At 47.1% G+C, this 18,678-nt stretch overlaps 1 protein-coding gene across 2 annotated transcripts; it reads right to left on the bottom strand.

Moving 5' to 3' along the window:
* Positions 1 to 6,465: 6,465 nt before the first annotated feature.
* Positions 6,466 to 15,029, bottom strand: Pcare (photoreceptor cilium actin regulator). Of its 2 annotated transcripts, none has more exons than XM_027424418.2 (2): positions 11,383 to 15,029; positions 6,466 to 6,673 (listed from the first exon to the last, which is right to left on the bottom strand). In XM_027424418.2, the coding sequence occupies exons 1-2, from the start codon at positions 15,027 to 15,029 to the stop codon at positions 6,466 to 6,468; spliced, it is 3,855 nt and encodes a 1,284-aa protein (XP_027280219.1). The 2 variants fall into 2 exon arrangements, with proteins under 2 accessions (XP_027280219.1, XP_035303503.1); XM_035447612.1 differs by having other exon boundaries at positions 6,466 to 6,667.
* Between the last annotated feature and the right edge of the window lie 3,649 nt (positions 15,030 to 18,678).

Genomic DNA, 18,678 nt, shown 5'->3' with positions numbered 1-18,678 from the left:
CACAGCAGCAACTGCTGGCGGATTGTCATTGTCACCTGGTAGCCCCTTCATGGGCTCATGCAAAGAAATGAGTAAAGAGTTTTTGGAAACTACTCCTGTTCCCTTAATGCCAGGGCAGTTTGATATGTGTGTTTGGGGAGAAGAGGAGGACTAGTTGGGTCCAAAACAGATTATTGTTTAAAATCTATCTAAGACAATTTAAGAAGACTGGATGAAATTATGGCAGAGCTGTGGTTGGATATGAAAATTAGTTACCTATTTGTAAATGGAGGTCCCTCTGTAAATGGAGTTCTTAATTGGTCTAGATAATAAAAGCCCAGAGTCATATATAGAGGGAAATGCTGAGAGATCAGAGAGAATGAGCTAGCCACCACCACACCTTACCTCCTTCATGTCTCAGCAGACCAGAGAGTGAGTTCCTGTTTTTCCCTGCTTACATCCTGTTTCTGCCCAGCTACATCACTTCCTGTCTGTCTGTACAGACCTCCAGACCTGTATAGTTAGCTAGTGGCAAGCTCCATCCTCTGATCTTCAGACAGGCTTTATTTGTACAAGCAAGATATCTCCATACCACTTCCTACCCAAAGAAGGCAGCAAAGTCTCTAAGCGCTGCTGCTCCCCCACCCTGAAACAATCGAGGAGCTGTTTGTTGCAGGTGTATTGAGAAGGAAGCTTTTTGGAAGTGGGTGTGTGTGCGCCTTCTGCCACTAGCTGGTGACACATCTTTGCAGCAACACTTTGGCCAGCTCTCAACCTCACTTTTTATCCATGCTGAAGAAATACTTTTTCATAATCTGGTAGGACCTAAATTCAATGAAACAATGTAGGTCATTGTATTTCGGAAAGGGAGAACATTGCATACAAAGAAAAGGTGTAATTCTTGTTAGGTTTTTTGTACTCCCAGCCTCTGTAGCAGGGCTGCCATTTAGGGGCCAAAGTAATTGCTGACCATCTGTCTGACAGACAGGTCACCCCAAGACTGCCTGAAATAAATGGGCTTCAGGAACTTAATTTCACTCTGTTTGGTATATTTGACCCGGGGACTTGTGTCTCTAAGCAAAGTGTTTTAATCTTATATTATTTTCACACTGAAAGTCATGGACACTCTTAAAGCACCCAGGCAGTTTTTGCTGAGTTTGACAACTGATTTTCCTCCCCATCTTTATTCTCTCCTCCCTCCTTCCTTCCTCCCCTCTCTCCCTCCCTCCTTCTTTAGAAAAAGTTTATATAGCCCAGGGTATCTTGAACCTGCTAATGTTGGCCAGGCTGGTTTGAAATCAATGTCTTCCTCTTTCTACCTCTCCACTGTTGGGACTGACCTGTGCCACCATGGCCAGCTTTCTGATAGTCATTCTTCACTTTTTTTAAAATTCAGTTTTCTCATTTGTTATGTTCACTCCTCGTGCTTTTATTTATTTATTTGCAGTAAAGCTTTTTTCTTTCTTTTTTTTAACATACTAATCCTAGTTCCCCCTCTCTCCCCTCCTTCCCCTCACCCCACCTCTCTCCTCTTTTACTCCTCAGAGAGGGTAAAGGCCTCCCATGAGGAGTCAATGAAGTCTGTCTCATCCCCACATTGAGGCAGGGCCAAGGCCCTCCCTGCTGTTTCTAGGCTGAGCAAGGTATCTCTCCATGGGAAATGGGCTCCAAAAAGCCAGATTGTGCATTAGAGATAGGTTTTGGTCCCATTGCCAATGGCCCCACAAACTGCCCAAGCCACCCACTGTCACCTGCATTCAGAGGGTCTAGTTAGGTTCTATGCAGGTTCCCCAGCTGCCAGTCCAGAGTCAGTGAGCTCCCACTAGATCGGGTCAGCTGATTCTATGCATTTCCCCAATCTGGTCATTCTTCACTTTCTTTATGGGTCACTGTGCAGCTCTGAAAAGAGGGGGAAATGACAGTGAGTTCTTAATCAGAATTGTGAAATAAAGACAGGCGGATGTGAACATTCAACACACAAGGAGAGAGAGAGAGAGAGAGAGAGAGAGAGAGAGGGAGAGAGAGAGAGAGGAGAGAGAGAGAATCAATGGCATTCTGAGGTTCTCTAAGATGGCAAAAAAAAGTGGTTTAGACAGGTGTGCCTGCCCCCTAATTCCAGTCACCTGCAGCAAATCTTGGTTTTCAAAGAGTGAGCCACCTTGTACCACACCCTCCCCCTTCTCTAATTCTCCTCTTCAGTCCTGCCAGTGCCATTACAACCAAGGTCAGATGCTGATTCAAGTACCAGACTGCCCAGGTGTCTGGGACATCAGCATTCAGAACCCTGGTTGTTGGATCAGTAGAAAGTCATTGTCACCTGATGCAAGGGCCACACATGATCCTCGAAGTGACTTTCTGAAGTCCACAAGCCAGTAGAATCCAAGTTCCTTCATAAAATTGAATTAGAGAGCCGAGAGAATTAACTGTTTGTGCCTCCTCATGTGCAATGCATCTTTAATTACATTTCATAAAAACGTCTGGATGGATTGATGGAACTTTATTCAAACTTTAGGTAGGCATGAGAAGTAAACGATGGTGCAATATACCATGTTCTGTTAATATAGGCTCAGAACTCATTTACTTTATGGTAGTTCAACAAAATCTTTGATGTGGGGCTACTTAAAAATATATTACCTTTGAAAAGATTTCCTTTGGAAGACAGAGTGGGTGCTTGACAGCCGGTAAGCGGTCGACCAGATGATCAATTGACAAACATATCAACATGCATAATTCACTGTACCAGCTCCCTTGGTACATGCAAAACACTGGTTTATTTTAGAAAAAGAATACATTTCTCAAAACTCTTTTCATTCACACTGTAGGATTTATGTATCGAGCCTTGTTGAGCATAAGCTCTTTGCAATGAAGGGACAAATCTCTTTGGTCTGTCTGCCATGCATTTCTATCAGTTTGGAATATTTGAAAATCTGGACTGGGTGTGTGACATAAGGAAGGAAAATAGATGTAGCTTATAGGAAACAACAGCACAGCCCATAGAGAGTGGTTATATTTCATTGTGAGGATTGTATTTATACTTGCAAAAAAGCTATCACTGCTCTGCTAGAATACTATATTTGCACCATTTTTCCCACCTTCGTGAATGCCTTAATGGAAATAAAAGATTGTGTTTTTCCCCTGGGGAAGATCTGTTTGCTATGTTACTAAATGTCTTGGGTAAAATTTGGGCTGATGCATCCCTCCCTACAGCTCTGAGGTCTCCATGGGGATGGAGGATGGATGCTGTATGTGCACCCACAGAGGAGTGTTGGCCCAAATAAGAATGTGGTTGTGATGTGACCCCATGACTCTGTGGAGACCCCCCCCCCTTGTCTGGTATGAAGAATGACAAATCAAACAATGTTCCTTGCTGCTTTCTAACCCTACCATGTACTTGGTGGCTTGGACCCATTGGTTTAATTACCAAACAATTAAACAAAAAAACTGTCGTCTCCTCTGTTGAGCAAAAGAAGTGGATTTGGCCCAGCAAGGGCAAGGCTTGACACAGTGGGCAAGCATAGGTAAAGGGAGCTGAGAATCTGTGGAACTGAACTTGCCCTTCACGGACAAGCACTAGTGAAATCAGAATTGTTAAACACTCAGGCTTTTTTCATTAATGGAAGAAATCCACCTGGAAGGCTGGAGTGAATGCTATTTGCTAACCTGGTGATCTTTTGCTAGTCTGTGGAGCCAGCCTCCACCTGAATCCCCCCAAATCCTGAGCACAGCTTCTCGACTGAGAACCCATCCTTATGCTTATTGCAAACCCTTCCTCCCTAGGCCCAGACTCCTAAGCAACATTTCTCAGTCAATAGAACCCATTCTAGTAGAAAAGTTGACAAGGGGCTTTGCTAAAGACATGTTCTTTGCAAAGGAGTTTTGATGCAGTCACACCTAAAGCTTTGCTGTGATAATTGTCATGAGGAGAAGCTTTTTCAAAGTTCTACTGTAAAAAAATAAATCATTTGCCATCAGACTTCAGAAGTTTGACTAAGCACTGGCTAACTAAAATGAGCTGAACCAAATTTCCTTCTTACCTCACCAGGATCATTTCCCTGGTAGCCATGATGCTTGCAGGGACCATGCCCCCACACCCCAGTTTCACTCACTATGTGTTGTGCAATCCCAGCAGCTGGGGCTCTGCCTTGTTTCATTAGATCTCCAGGAATCTCCCTCTAAACCAGTGGTTCTCAACCTTCCCAATGCTGCCACCCTTTAATACCTCATGATGTGGTGACCCCCCCGGCCATAAAATTATTTCATTGCTACAGCATAAGTGTAATTTCATTACTGTTAGAAATCATAATGTAAAGATCTGATATTCAGTATATCTGATATATGATCCTTAAAGGGGTTGTGACTCACAGGTTGAGAAACACTGCTTTAAACCCTAGAACCATGGTCCCTAAAGCAACGACTCACAGGTAGGTAAGCTCTCAGAGGCACTGACATTGTTTGCTTTCGTTTGCTCAGCTGTGCTGTACTTGCCCAACCCAGCCTGTTTGTTCCCCAAGCTGCCTGCCCAACCATTTAGGGTGGTACCTGAATTGAAGGCCGCAGGTTTTAGGTACATCCCAGAACCACACCCGTAGCTCAGGTACTGCCCTGAAGTCAACACAGCCACACTACGGTACATGAGCCAAGAGCTATGCATTACAGGGGTGAGTATGGTTCCTGCTGGTCATTTAATCAATGGTACTTCAGGTGTGTCTCTGAAACCCTGCCACTCTCATTTTAATAAAGTGACCAGTCAGGTGAGAGTCACAGGCCTGACTCTGGGAAGAGAGGAGCTGGGGGCCCCAGGACCCAATATAACATGTGCTTGAGCCCATGAGCTATTTTAACAAAAAAAGATTTGAGGCCTATAATTTTCTCAAACTTAAAACATCAGCTTTGCAGCCGATCTGGTAAGTTCAGCCTACTTAGCTGTACCCGTGGGTGAGAATTCTTGTCTTTTGACAACTCACTGAGCAGGCATTGAATCACCCAATTACTGCAGTCTTTTCTAAATAGAAAGTACTCCACAGCCCTGATGGAAGAATTTCAGGGTCTGCAGCAAGTATCTAGCTCATTGGCAGAAGCAGAGCTTTTGGCATGAGTGGGGCTTCTTTGCTTTACTTTCAGCTCCAGCAGAACTTCTCTGTAGATGACCTAGGAATAAACTTGGCAAGAAGCTTGAGTGGAGAGGGGCATGTAAGAATTGGACATACCCTCCCTATCTCTGAGCTTCAGCCCCCACCGGGTGCAAAGAACAGGCCTCTTGTTTTGGAGGCTTGGTTGTGTTTGCTCAGACCAAGAAACGTGTGGGTGTTTAGCTCAGCCAGAGAATTTGATACACATTGAGGCCAAGGGTGGCATGGTTTTAAGTGTGGGAGCTGGAAGCTTTGAAGTTCTAGCATCAGCTTGAACAGGGGATGCAGAGGTGGGATGGAGGGGCTTGATGCTCTGATCTACCTCATCTTCTCATGCCTGGACCAATTCTAAACAAAGCTTTTAATGGAGACTTCAATGCCATGTTTGTTGAAAGGAACCATGTGTGTTAGTTTCCCTACTCACCCATGGGGCATAATATCCAGACAAGAGCCCTTGAGGGAGAGTTTAATTTGGCTAATCGGTTAAGGGATGCAGTCCATCATGGTTGTGTCGGGAATTGGAGGTTGCTGGTCACATTGCATCCAGTCAGGAAGCAGGAAAAAGTGAATGCTGGTAGTTAGTTTTCTTCCTCTTTCTGCAGGTCAGGACCCAACCTCCTCCCACCATGGAATGGTACCAATCATAGTAGGATGGGGCTTCCTACCTCAATGAATTCAACCTAGAAAATCCCTCACAGACATGATGGAAGGCTTGTCCCTTCAGTGGTTCTGGATTCTGACAAGTTGATATTAACCATCATACCAGTTACCCTTAAACAAATTAAAAATAAACTTTTCCTACTGTTTGTACTTCTTATGCTGTACAGTGTTAGAATAATCAAAGGCAATGAAATATAAGGAAGAATTAGGAGTCCAAGGCCACCTACATGGTGCTTGTTTGTGATCTGCTCTTATAGCTGTCTGAACTACCACAAGACCCTTGGAGCGGGGGTTCCCCCACACCTTTGGTTTTCTTATCTGGAGGACTATTTTATACATTGTTGTGGTTTAAATGATATTGTGCTCACCACTGGTTATCTTGTAAAACATATGGCCCTCTAAGCATGAATGTATTTCCCCTCTAATTAAGGCCAGCACTTGAAAAGAGAAAGGTTGTCATTGCAGGCTCTAAAGTTTTCATTAACATTTAAAACCAAGGCAAAGCAGGGTCTTTGCTGGTAAGCGAATCCAGCTGTTGCTTAAGATTTCGCAGACCGTTGGGCAGCGCATCTTCAGGTTTCTGAGACACTCCAGTTTGAGTTGGTTTGCCGGCCATCCATGGAGCAGTATGAACACCTCATGACTCCTTCATGTGTTCTAGGGTGACTGGAGTCAATGTGACCCCACAGGACACATGTCAGGCCACATCCTTCTGCTGGTGTTGTGACTCTGGCTGGGATCTGTCCTGGCTGCGGTTGATGCGGGCTTCTGGCTGCAACCCATGGCCCAGTACACAGAGCTCCAAAGGAGATGCCCACTTGGTGCCACTGCCCTGAAATTCTGGGGCACGGGAATTGTTCCAAGATGGGGACTCTTGCTTAGGGCTCTCCTCACTGCTGCTACTGCTGCCAAGAGAAAGTACAGTGACAGGTCAGACACTGCTTTACTGTTCCTTCTGGCTCCTTCCCAGTTCCCCATTCTCCCCTGCCTACCCCTCCCCTCCCACCTCCCACCCCCAACCCCTGTTGTTTCATTTCACATTGCCAGGCTGCATTGTCCTTTCCATGGGCCTGGTCTGCTTAGATGAGGTGGAAACAAGCTCCGGGCACTTCCCCAGCGGGTTGATTTATGCTCTTTCCTCTATGCTTAGAGTCCTGCGACTCTCAGAACAGGACTGGGGGAACCAGGCCTTTATTTAGTTCAGTTTTGTTTTTTCTAAAGCACTTCTTGTTTAATGAAGAGCTAGGCTTAGTTGCTTCAATTAAAAACAGCAATAACAGCAAGGGGAAAAAAAAATCAGCCCAGCTTTGCACAGTTGCCATTCTTTTCCTGAATGGAATCAAATAGGAACCGCTTGGCCCAGTCTCACCCAGTGTTTGGTTAGACTAGAGGTTCCCCACTGCTGAGTACCATGACTAAGGGCTGTGGAAGGGGAAGGGACCCTCGAAGAATGCCAACTCTAACTTTGGGAGAATGAGATGTGGTTGTGACAAAGCATGGAATGAACTTAGGTAGACCTGACTAACCCTGAAAACCACACAGGGCCAACTGCTGGCAGACTGGCCTTAGGATTGCTAGGGGCAGTTGGAGTCTGGCTGCCTGGGCTGAAATCTTGGCTCTTACTCTCGCCATCTGTGTGCCTTGGAGCACACAGTGCTCCAAGTATGACTCAATCCCACCGAGGCTGAATTTTCCCTTTGTAAACTGGAAATGAAAACAGTGCCTAGCTCGCCAGGACTCACAGGTACCAGTACTAGGTGAGATGGGAAATTGTGAGTATAACTCCCCTATACATGCTCAGTGGATAATGGGAAGCTGTCACTCTGGTGCTGCTTTATAGGAAGCTGCGCCTAGAAGGGACTCCAGGGACCAACTTTTGTACAGTAGTTGGGTACTCCAGGCTCAGAGAACTGGACCTTGGTTAGAGCTCTTAGTCACTTCAAAAGCAGGACAAGAGCTCTGCCTCCCACCTGCACAGTCCATAATTCCCTTCATTCTGCCCATGACAACTGCTCTTGCCTTTTATAATAAAGTATGCTTACTCTGTACATGAGATGCCAAACCAGTGGATGAGCCTGTGTTTGGATATGAACAAGGCCAGGGTGGGAGGAGTAGAGGACAGACGGACAGGGTGGCACACACTCACATATTTCAGGGTCAAGGAGCCCACTGTGCCTTAGAGCCAGTGATGGCCTCAGGCTGTTACAGGGCTCTTTCTTCAGGTGCTTGGGGTTCACAGTGATCTATAGCTCACAGATGCCTCCTTTCTTCCTTCATTCCCCCGAGACCTTGGAGAATAGGAATCACACACAGGTTGTATTTCATGCCCTAGTCTTTGCTGCCCTGCCTACCTGTGGCTAGCAGGAAGGAAAGATGTGCCACTCTGTGAAGGCTGACAGGGGTGGCATGGAAATTTGATCTAAAGTCTATCTCTCTCAGGCCCCCCCCCCCCAGTTCCATTATCTGCAAAAAGCTGAGGCCGGGAGCCTGCTGATTTTATAGGCTGTCACTCTGTGGTTGAGATTCTCACTCTTCGTGGAACTGTTAGGGAGACAGACTGCCTACCTGCTGCCCTGCTGGCTACCAGGCAGCCTAAGCCAAGCACCTCATGGGGCTTGTACAAGGTTCCTGTCTTACCAGTTCAGATCAGGCAGTTATGAGAAACATTGCATGTAGGAGAGAAAAGTCTAGACCAGTGGTTCTCAACCTGTGGGTCCTGACCCCTTTGGCAAACCTCTGTCTCCAAAAATATTTACATTATGATTCATAACAGTAGCAAAATCACAGTTATAGAGTAGTAACAAAAATAATTGTATGTTTGAGAGTCACTACAGAATGAGGAACTGTATTAAAGGGTCACAGCATTAGGAAGGTTGAGAAACACTGCTCTAGACCCTTCTGGAATGTTTATAGGACTCCAATATCTTCAGACTAGAGACACATTAGTGGCTGAGTTTCCTAAGGATGCCTCCAAGGACTGTTCCTGATCTCCAGGAGCCTCAGAACAGGAGGATATAGGTATCATCCTTTTTCTACAAAAACAGCTGGTGCCTAGTGTGGAGTAACAGAAATGGAGTCAAAAACAACTCTAGGGCACTGACTCTGCATGCTGTAAGACACAATGGGTATGACATAGTGTATCCTGCAAGCCCCAGCTTTGGAAGCACTGTCTGGCTCTCTAGCACTTGTGTGGTCTCAGAGAAGCCATGCCTAAGCCCCTCGTCTGGTTCTTTCATATATAGGATGGCAGAAAATTATTGTATTTTGTACAGAAGCAAAGGCTCAGTGCTCTTACCACCCATGGGCTTCTGCTTCCACATGCTAAATGCACACCTTGGTGTAGGGTGATAGGTGGGAGACAGGTGTTTCCCCTTCATGTGTTTAGACTTTGGAATGGCATAAGGGTATAGTCACACCCTAAGGGAGGCAATGGGGGCAAGTGGTAAGTGACCTCCACTTGACCTCGGGCAGGCTCTGCTTCCAAGTTACAAGTGTGCCTCCTTGCCACACAACATGCAAACTCACATCTCCTCCTTCTCTCTCTCTCTCTCTCTCTACACACACACACACACACACACACACACACACACACACACACACACACCACACACACACACACACACACACACACACACACACACACACACACACACACACACACACACACACACACACACACACACACACACACACACACACACACACACACACACACACACACACACACACACACACACACACACACACACACACACACACACACACACACACACACACACACACACACACACACGCACACGCACACGCACACTCACACATGCACACACATACACACACACACACACACACACACACGCACCACATACACACATACACACACACACACACACACACACTCACACACAGTATTGAGATTCAGAACACAAAACAGCCTATTAGGCCGCCCTATTTACAGGAGAAGCCTGGGCATTATTTTCTTCTTGAGCAATTTTATGCTCCTGCTGTTTTAAAATGTAAGTGTTTTTAATTAATGCCTTTTTATTGTCCCTGTTCTCTCAAGCTCTTGCTCCTGAAGGGCACAGTTTTAGCAATCTAATAACAGAGTAAGCAGTGTTTATCGAGGTCCTTAGATGAAAGCCAGTGTGCTATAGGAAATGCATTTTAGATTTAAGAAAAGAGCAGTTTTAGGTTAAGATTCTTGCAAGAATAATCAATATTTCATTTCTTACAAGTGGCTGGGAAGGTTACAGAACTATTACAATGCACAACTTTCCCGAGATACTATCTTTATTTAAAATTGACTGCTGAACACTTTGTAAAAAAATTACCATTTATGCCCGGGCCCATTGTGAAGCCCATGATGCATATCACCCAGGCAGAAATTAACTGCAGGTTGACACACAGTGAGTAACACAGAGCAGGAGCTGCTGTCTTTGGAGCATTGTCTTATCTTATATCAAGTGCCCTGCTAGAGTGTTTCTCTAATAGACCTGGGGTTGACATGTCCCCCACCCACGTCCACAACCAATCAAGAATAGGAGTCCTTTCCGTGCCCATGGGATGGCTCTGCTGGCTCCTGGCCCTCTGCAGCTGTGTGCTCAAACTGCCTACACATTGGGCCGATACCGTGTATCAACTTGTCTCTGAGGACACAGGCACACTGGGCACTCAGTCCTCCCCCAGGGCCAGAAGGACAGCTCGTCATCTTGGTGCTGGTGCCCATGAATACCCTCCCTCTACAGACAGAAGCTAGTGGAGAAGCCGAAGTCCACTCCACTATTCCTCCTCCTGTGTTCAGGACCAGTTGTTTTTAAGATGTGGTCTATGGACCTGTCTATCTCAGAGACGTTTCTCGGGTTGGGGAAGTTCAAGGTTCAACCAATTTTCATCTTATATGAAGGTGTTACTGGTCTACACTCTTAGAAATGTGGGGAGAGTTTTGAATTCATGGTTTGCAGTATGGGCTATAGAAGCAGTTCTAAGAATTCAGCTGTCAGAATAAGCCAGTAGATACTAACAAGTCTGCAAAATACAAGGTGGTAATACATCAAATCATCCTCCCTCCCTCCCTCCCTCCCTCCTCCCTCCCTCCCTCCCTCCCTCCCTCCCTCCTGTAATCGCAGAACTCAGGAGGCTGAGGCAGGAGGATTGTGAGTTTAATGCCAGCCCCATCTCAAAACAACAAAAGGAAAATATACTTTTTGGGTTTTGCAGAAATATACTATTTGTGTGAGTATAGAATAGACTTATTCTTTAAAAATATTTCTCAGTTTAAACTTATGATAAAAATAGGTGTAACTTACACATGTAAAAACTACTGGGTTCTCAATAATTTTTAAGAGTTTAAAGGGTACTGGGACTTGATGGTTAGAGAACCTCCCAGGGGAGAGACAACAGACCTAGCTTGTGGGTTCAGGCAGTCAGTGAGCCCCCCACTGGGGCAGGGCGGTCCATCAGGTGAAAACCCATCTGTTCAAGGTCAAGGGGAGACCTGGCCGTTCTCTGCATTTTATCTTTCCCTCCACTGCCTCTCCCCTTGGAACATAGTCTGAAAACCTCAGATAGTCCAAAGAGCCCACCGGCTCTGCTTGGGATGTGGCGAGGCATCTCTTACCTGCTTTGGCAGGGATGGGAGTCCCAAGAGCTGCTGGGCAGCAGAAGCGGGTCACCCTGCTGGCGCTGGCGGTCTGAAGCTGTCCTTCTGACGAAAGGCAGGGGGTTGAGGGCGCACAGAGCAGTTCTTCTCTGCGAATCTGCCCTCAGCCGCGGCCCTGAGTTGCCCCTCCAGCCTCCCGTTGGATTCCTCAAAGGGCCCCCATGTTCTGGTAGTGTTCGTGGATGGGGTATTGAGAATGACGATTTAGCTTCAAACGGAGATGAAGCTGCTGGGCAGAATATAGAACACGTGTTCCTGGGTGCTTTAGCCGTGGTGGCTTCACCGTCCTCTGAGTGACTGTTTTCCTTGGACCACTGAGAGGGAGACACTGAGGGGGATGAGGAGGAGGCAGAGGAAGGGGTGTTTGTTTCTGTCTGCTGGACAGGACAGCTCCCTTGGGCTGGGTTGGGCTGCATGTGCCCGCATGGTGGGGAAGTTGGCGTCCTTGCGGCTGGTGGGCTCAGTGTCCTGGGGCTCAGAGGTGGGCTAGGGGAGCTGAGAACAGCAGGGAGGCCTGACTGGGACAGTCCACGAGAGGAGGGCAGGCTCTGCAGCCTCCTGTCCCCTTGGGATGCCCACTGTGCTCTTGTGGGAGAGGCTTTTCTGACTCCTGGAGGGCTTCTCTCTGGCCCCTTCCTGGATGCTTCTGGAGAGTGTGGACCTCGTGAAGGTCTGACCAGGCTGGGTTCCAGGGTCCTGCTTTGCCCAGATGTGGCGTTAGTGTGGTGCCAGGGCAATGCCTTCTGGTGATGCTCAGAGGGGCTTGCAGCGTTCTCTGCTTGTGCGTGAATGTGAGCCCCACCCTCTGCCTCTGGGCTCAGGTTCACTGCCTGTTGGGAGTTCAGGTCCAAGGTCAGCTTTCTGGAATTGCCTACATTCCTGATGATCCCTGGCCCGGTGCCGTGCAGCCTCAGGGAGCTTCCGGTGCCTTTGCTCGGGAGCAAGTCCAGGGGTCTCATGGAGGCTCTCAGCTTAGGAGAAGCCCATGTTTTTCTTGGTGGGCTATTTTCTTGCAGCCCTGGTACCAGCTTCTCTTCCACGGAGCTGCATGCTGGCTGGCTGCTGGCTGGGAGTTCCAGAGCAGTGAATGATTTGTCCATCAAGATTTCCAGAGGTGGTGGAGGGAGGTTCTCTAGGTCTTCCAGTGCTTCACAGTTGATGTCTTCCCTCTTACATGCTTCTGCTGGTGGAAGAGAGGGAAAGGGGGCAGAAGGCCTCCAGCCCATGCCTACCTTGAGAGGTTCTCTGCCCGCTGCTGGAGAAATTTGGGGCTTAGGATACAGAGGAGCTAGTCCCCTGTATATAGGAAATCTGGGAGGCATGGCAGGGATCCCCCACTTCCTGAGGCAGGGGCTTGACCCCAAGTTCCTGGAGTCCCTTGGCATCCGCAGACTCTCATTGGGACTGAAGGTCTCAATAAGCTTTTTGACTGATGTTCTGGTGGGACAGCCCCTGACATCCCAGTCAGTGTCCCCGGGACCCCCACTGTTCTTCTCACCACAAAAGATGGCATTTGGCAGCTTCTCAGCCTTCTCTTGGCAGGGCTTATCACACTCAGAGAGGGGACTACCTCTTTGCAAGATGCTCTTGTCTTGATTGGGCAGAATGCTGAAATTTTGGGTGAGGGAGGCCTTGAACTTGCTGATGGCACTGCTGGGACTCACCCTGCAGTTGGAAGGGGGCCACAACACTGATGCCCTGGATGGCAGAAGTCGTTCCTTGTTCTGCCCCTGCCGTGTGCCACCCAGGGCATAAAATACCTCCAGTCTCCTACTGAGGTCTGTCTGGACCCTCCTCAGCTCCTGGAGGGTGGGGTCTTCCACGTGGCTCTTAAGACATCCCTCTGATTGTGACCTCCTTTGTCTCTCGGGGGCCTTCCTGCTGCCACTGGCTGTGCTAGGTCTTAGAGGGACCATTGTTCTCCCCTCCTCCTCCTCCTCAGCCCAGTCCTGGGGTCCGAAAGGCACAGGAACAAACTTGATCCTTTCACTGATGGCCTCTTTCATTTTCAGAATCATTTCCTGAGCCTGGGGGCTCCTCAGCTTCTTGGAGTATGGCTGAAACAGACTCTCCCAGGTGGCAGGTGAGGACCGTGGTCTTGAGGATGCTTTCTGGTGTTCAGCCTGCAGATCTGTGCTGCTGACTTCATCTTCCTCCTCCGGGCTGCTGTCCTCATCTTCGCTCAGGGATGGAGCATCCACCAAGCCAGAGCTTTGAGAAAAATGTGTTTGCACAGGGGTCTCAACCCCCAGGGAATCCTGCAGAATGCTTTTGGCAGCCTCTGGAAGCCTGGAGGTGACTGCTTCTGGGTCTGTGCTGGAGGCACTAGAGTGCCTGGCGTTGGCCTGTGGTGCAGGCTGAATCTTTGCTATCCTAGGCCTTGACAGTGGACAGCCTTGATGTCTCTCTGAACCTGTCCAATATGGACCTTTCTGCCAGGCATGCCCTGCCAGCCTGGCTTCCACTTGGGGTGCAGTCCCCAGCTTCCATTCTCCAGGCTCTGCTGTAAACTCCCAGCTGGTTTGCCTGCCCAGCTTCTCCATGGACTGCACAGACTCGTTGTCAGCACCGATGCCACTGTCCTCAGAGCACAAGGGTGGACCCAGCAGCCCTGGGTCACCGTGGCCAGTGGTCAGGCTCTCTAGCTGTCCCAGGGCCCTTAGCAGGCATTCATCTATACCTCTCTTGGTGCTTAGCTTACCCTCTAGGTGGCTAGCAGTGGAGTTGAGGTAGCTGCTGGAGCCCTCCAGCAAGCTCCCAGTGAGGGCAGCCACTGTGCTATGAAACACCTGCAGCTTGTTGACCGTGTACTGCAGCAGCTGTTGCAGGAGGTCTGGCTGTTCCCAGGGCTCTCCTTTCCCTGATGGCCATGCCAGATCCCCTCTAACTTCCTGGAGGAGCACTTCTCCATCTTTGGAGATTTCTCCTAGGAGCTGGCTGACTTCCTCGAAACACAGCAGCAGGAAGCTGAGCATGGGCTCCAACAGTTCCCGGGTGTGGCTGGCCTGCTGGACCAGTTGCAGAATTGCTTCATATCTGGAAAGGCTGGTATGCAGATAGGCATAAGCATGCTGGTGGGCCTTCACCAGGGGCTCAGGGAAGTCCACTTTGCCTTTTGACTCAGGAGTAGTTTGGTAGCATTGGTCCTGGTTGTCCGACTGATGGCACATTGGCTTTTTGTCCCATTTTGAGGTCTCCTGAGAAATGTTTTCCTCTCTTTCTTGCCCAGCAAAATCTGCTTCTTGTGTCGTGTGGTAGCCTCCGGTCCTGAATGACATGTCCATAGCTGCATGGCTTTGTGATTTGTTCAGCTGGAGTATTTGGCTTTCTGGAATCAGTCCTTTCATATCTTTCGTGAGCTGACAAAGACCTTCAGCCATGGTTTGCAGCTTCTTGGAACTTGCTGGCTCCTCTGCTGGCCTCTGTCCCAGGTGTAGATCCTCACCAGGGTCACAGAAGGTGGAACTTTGAACCAACAAAGGGATGGGACATTTTGGGCTGCCCCGCTGACATCCTGGCAAAATTGCTTTGGGCTTCTTAAAAAATTGAATGCCACTCTTGGCAACGCTGTTGACAATGCCACTGTGTGATGGTGTGCACCCCATGGTTTCAACTTGTCACCATCTCCTACCTTCTCAGTCTTTGGAGAATCCTTGGAACTGGGAATGACAGAAGGCTTTCTGGCTAGTCTATCTGGGCAACCCCAGTCCAAACTGAGAGTTCATGGTGCACACTCCTAGACTTGGAGTCCATGCTACAAGGAAGAGGAAAACATGCCTGTTGTCCTAAGTTGTGAAGCCTCTGCTGTCAGTGAGCAGCGGGACAGTTCTGAAGGGCCCACGTCTCACGGATTATGGACCTGACAGATGTGGATGGCAAGTGGAGCGTTAAGCTTATTAGGTTAATCACGCCCAGCCAGTCAGCACCGGGAGTGTTCTAGTATAGAACTTCTCAGCATTTGCTATCTTGGGAAGCAGATTAGTTTTGCACGTGCTCATGCTTTAATTCTGTTCAGATGCCTGCCATAGGAAACCTAGAGAAATGAGCCCTAATTGCAGAAGACTCGGCAAGATGTTCTGGAAAAGGAAGTGAGGGCTTGCTGATTATAAGCCCTGGAAAAGAAGTGACCTTCACAGTTTAATAAGGGCAAACTAGCTGAGGGTACTGGTCTGATTTTATCAGGAAGACCCAAATGCTGGGCACAGTGGTATGTACTTGACATTCTGCCATTCAGGAGGCTGGGGCAGGAGGATTGCTAGCCTGGTTACACAGTGAGTTCCAAGCTAGCCTGGGTTACAGAGTGAAATGCTGCCTTAAAAAATGAAAGTAAAGCAAAACAAAACAAAAATACCAGGATAAACAACAAAACAAAACAAAACAAAACAAAACAGTAGAAAATGGAATCAGAAGCCGGACTGTGGTGGTGCACGCCTTTAATCCCAGCACTCAGGAGGCAGAGGTAGGTGGATTTCTGAGTTTGAGGCCAGTCCAGTCTACAGAGTGAGCTCCAGGACAGCCACGCTGTTACACAGAGAAACCATGAAAATGACCCCACCCCCCAAAAAAGGGAGGAAGGAAGAAAGAAAGGAAAAAAGAAAATGGTGTCAGACAGAAGGAAGTGTGTCCTTCCTGGACTGGAGGAGGAAGGTGTGGAAACTACCCATCATATAGGATCAGGTCTTGTCTTTAGAACTTGCAGTGACTCAGGGCTATACTCTTCTGTGAGAGACTTTCTATTGAATCATCTTATAAGAAAACAAGCAGATCCTGGGCTGTGGAGTTATTTTGTCCTTAAGAACATAATTCTAACACATAACATAGTCTTTTCTACCCCCATCCCTTTTTTTTGAGACAATGTCTGGCTGGCCTGGATTTTGCTAAGTAGATCAGGCTGGCCATGAACTCACAAAGATCCCCTGCTTCTGCCTCCTGAGTGCTGGGATTAAAAGTGTGTACCACCACCATCTGGCTCTAATTCCTTTTAAACGTTGCTGTCGGGGAAGTCTAGAGCAGGCATGTCCAATCTGCCATCTAACACAAAATTGAAAACTTACTTAAAACGTTATTATTAGTATTTGTACTTGATTGCACAGCTCTCAAATGTGAACTTTGTAGATGACACCATCATGTTGTGATGTCAAAATGTTCTAGAGGGTAAGGGCTTGGCAAAGGGACATGTGGATTGACTTGGGAGAAGTTATTATTAGAGTTTTGCTTTTGGAGACAGGGCTTACTGTGTAGCTCAGGTTGACTTTGGGCTCACCAGAGTCCTGTCTCAGCCTTCTGGGTATCTGGGAATTACAGGTGTACAACCTTGCAGGCTAAGTTGGGGGAACTCCAGAAAACTATTTAACTCTGCTGAAGAAGATGATTCTTTTGTTTTGTTTTAATAAAGATAAGGTCAAGCTATGTGGCTAAGGCTAGCTTGAAACACAACCCCGAGTGCTGTGATTATAGGTGTGTACCACCTGCCTGGAAGAGGCTATCTTTAAAATGGAGACAGTGGTACTTGATTTGCTGTGCTCTTATGGGGATTAAGTCAATCAATGGTCTGGTAACCTCTCAGTTCACTTCATTACTCCCCCAAACCCAAGCCAGAACACTAATAATAGTAAAAGTCACCTGAAAACTCATGATTTATCAAGGCCTAATATTTTCTGGCAGTGTCGGCCAACAGTGTGTTCTGAGCCCCTCTGAATCCATCTTTTTTTTTTTTTTTTTTTTTTTTTTGTTGTTGTTGTTGTTACCATCCCCATCTTCATGAAAAGGCCCTATGCTTGGTGCCTGTCTGATTCTCTGAGGTATCACACTGATATTTCTTTACTCTTAAACATAATGGTTCCATCTTTCTGCAGAGGGATAATATTTAACTATTTCTCATTTTTGGACAACTAGCTTATTGTCAGTTTTTAATTTTTATAGTAGATAAAGAAAATTCATGTTGTGATCTCCCTGGGCTGCTGAAAATGTAGTTGGCATTATCGCCTTCGTCATTTTTACTTAACTGAGGTCTGTGCAGCCAGGACACCTTGGAAGCAGAAAGAACAGAGAAGACATCTCCCTTGCTTTGAACAAGTAAGAGCCTGGCTACTTGGGCTTTGTGCAGAGCCCCATGCCAGTTGCAGCCAGGGCCCCAGAGTGCATCATTAATGAAGTTCTCTGGCCTGTTTATTTCAAGCAGAGCTCAAGGGAAGCCCAGCTGAATCAGTGCCTGGGGGTGAGCTGTGTTAGGCAGTGGGATGTTTTATTTGTCACCTTCCTGGGCTGGTAGGTAAACATGGTGTGGAGGAAGCTGGTGTGGAGGCTTCCTTTAAGCGTTGGGTCTCACATTGAATAGAATAGAAAACTTATCCAAAGGAAGCATCATGTAAATTCTGCTCACTTTGGGATTTGAGTGTCCCACATGAATTATCTGGTGGAAACCTTTGATCTCAATGATGGAAAACATTTCTAAAACAAATACTGAAATACTGTAACCATTTTCTCAGAAAAAAATTAGACTACAAACATGCTAAAATTCATGTAAATACCAAATAAACATTCGAAGAAACTCACAGACTTTTTTTTTTTAAGGTCAGTTTTAGATTTACAGAACACATGAGCAGAATTCCTGTGAATCCCTAATATAAATGTCTCACTCTGCTATGGCACTTTTGTTACAATTAATGAATAAAATGTAAACAAAATAGTTAAAATGGTCAATTTTGCCTTATGTGTTCCTTTCCATGAAAAAGGAACATATACCATATAAATTTTAGAAAACAGATAATTGTTAAATAAAGCCCATATTGTATTCAGACTTAGAGTTTACCATGATCTCCTTTTGTTCTCAGTTCCCATCTCAGGACACATAACATCTGACAGTCATGTCTCTTTAGCTTCCTCTTGGAGGTAAAGTTTCTCAGAGTTCTCTTGGTTTGGGTGACCTTGACCATTTCGAAGAGTCCCAGTCAGACATACTGTAGGCTATACTGGCATTTGTTTATCTGATGTGCTCTCCCATGACTCGATGGGGTCATAGGTTTTGGAGAGGATGCTCACAGATGATATGTGTCAGTTTCATTCCATCATGAAGCCTGTCAGCGTGATTTGTGACTATCAATGATGAACCTGTTCACCTGGCTGCAGTGGTGCAGTTTAGAGGATGCTTTTGTAGAATCATTTCTCCCTCCCGCCCATCTGCACTGTTTAGGAATAAGTCACTATGTAAAGCCACATATAAGGAGTATAAGGGGTGGGGTGTTACACTCCCTC

The sequence above is a fragment of the Cricetulus griseus genome, chromosome 7 (assembly GCF_003668045.3).
Source record: "Cricetulus griseus strain 17A/GY chromosome 7, alternate assembly CriGri-PICRH-1.0, whole genome shotgun sequence".
NCBI lineage: Eukaryota > Metazoa > Chordata > Mammalia > Rodentia > Cricetidae > Cricetulus > Cricetulus griseus.
This window is presented reverse-complemented; position numbering and strand designations above follow the sequence as displayed.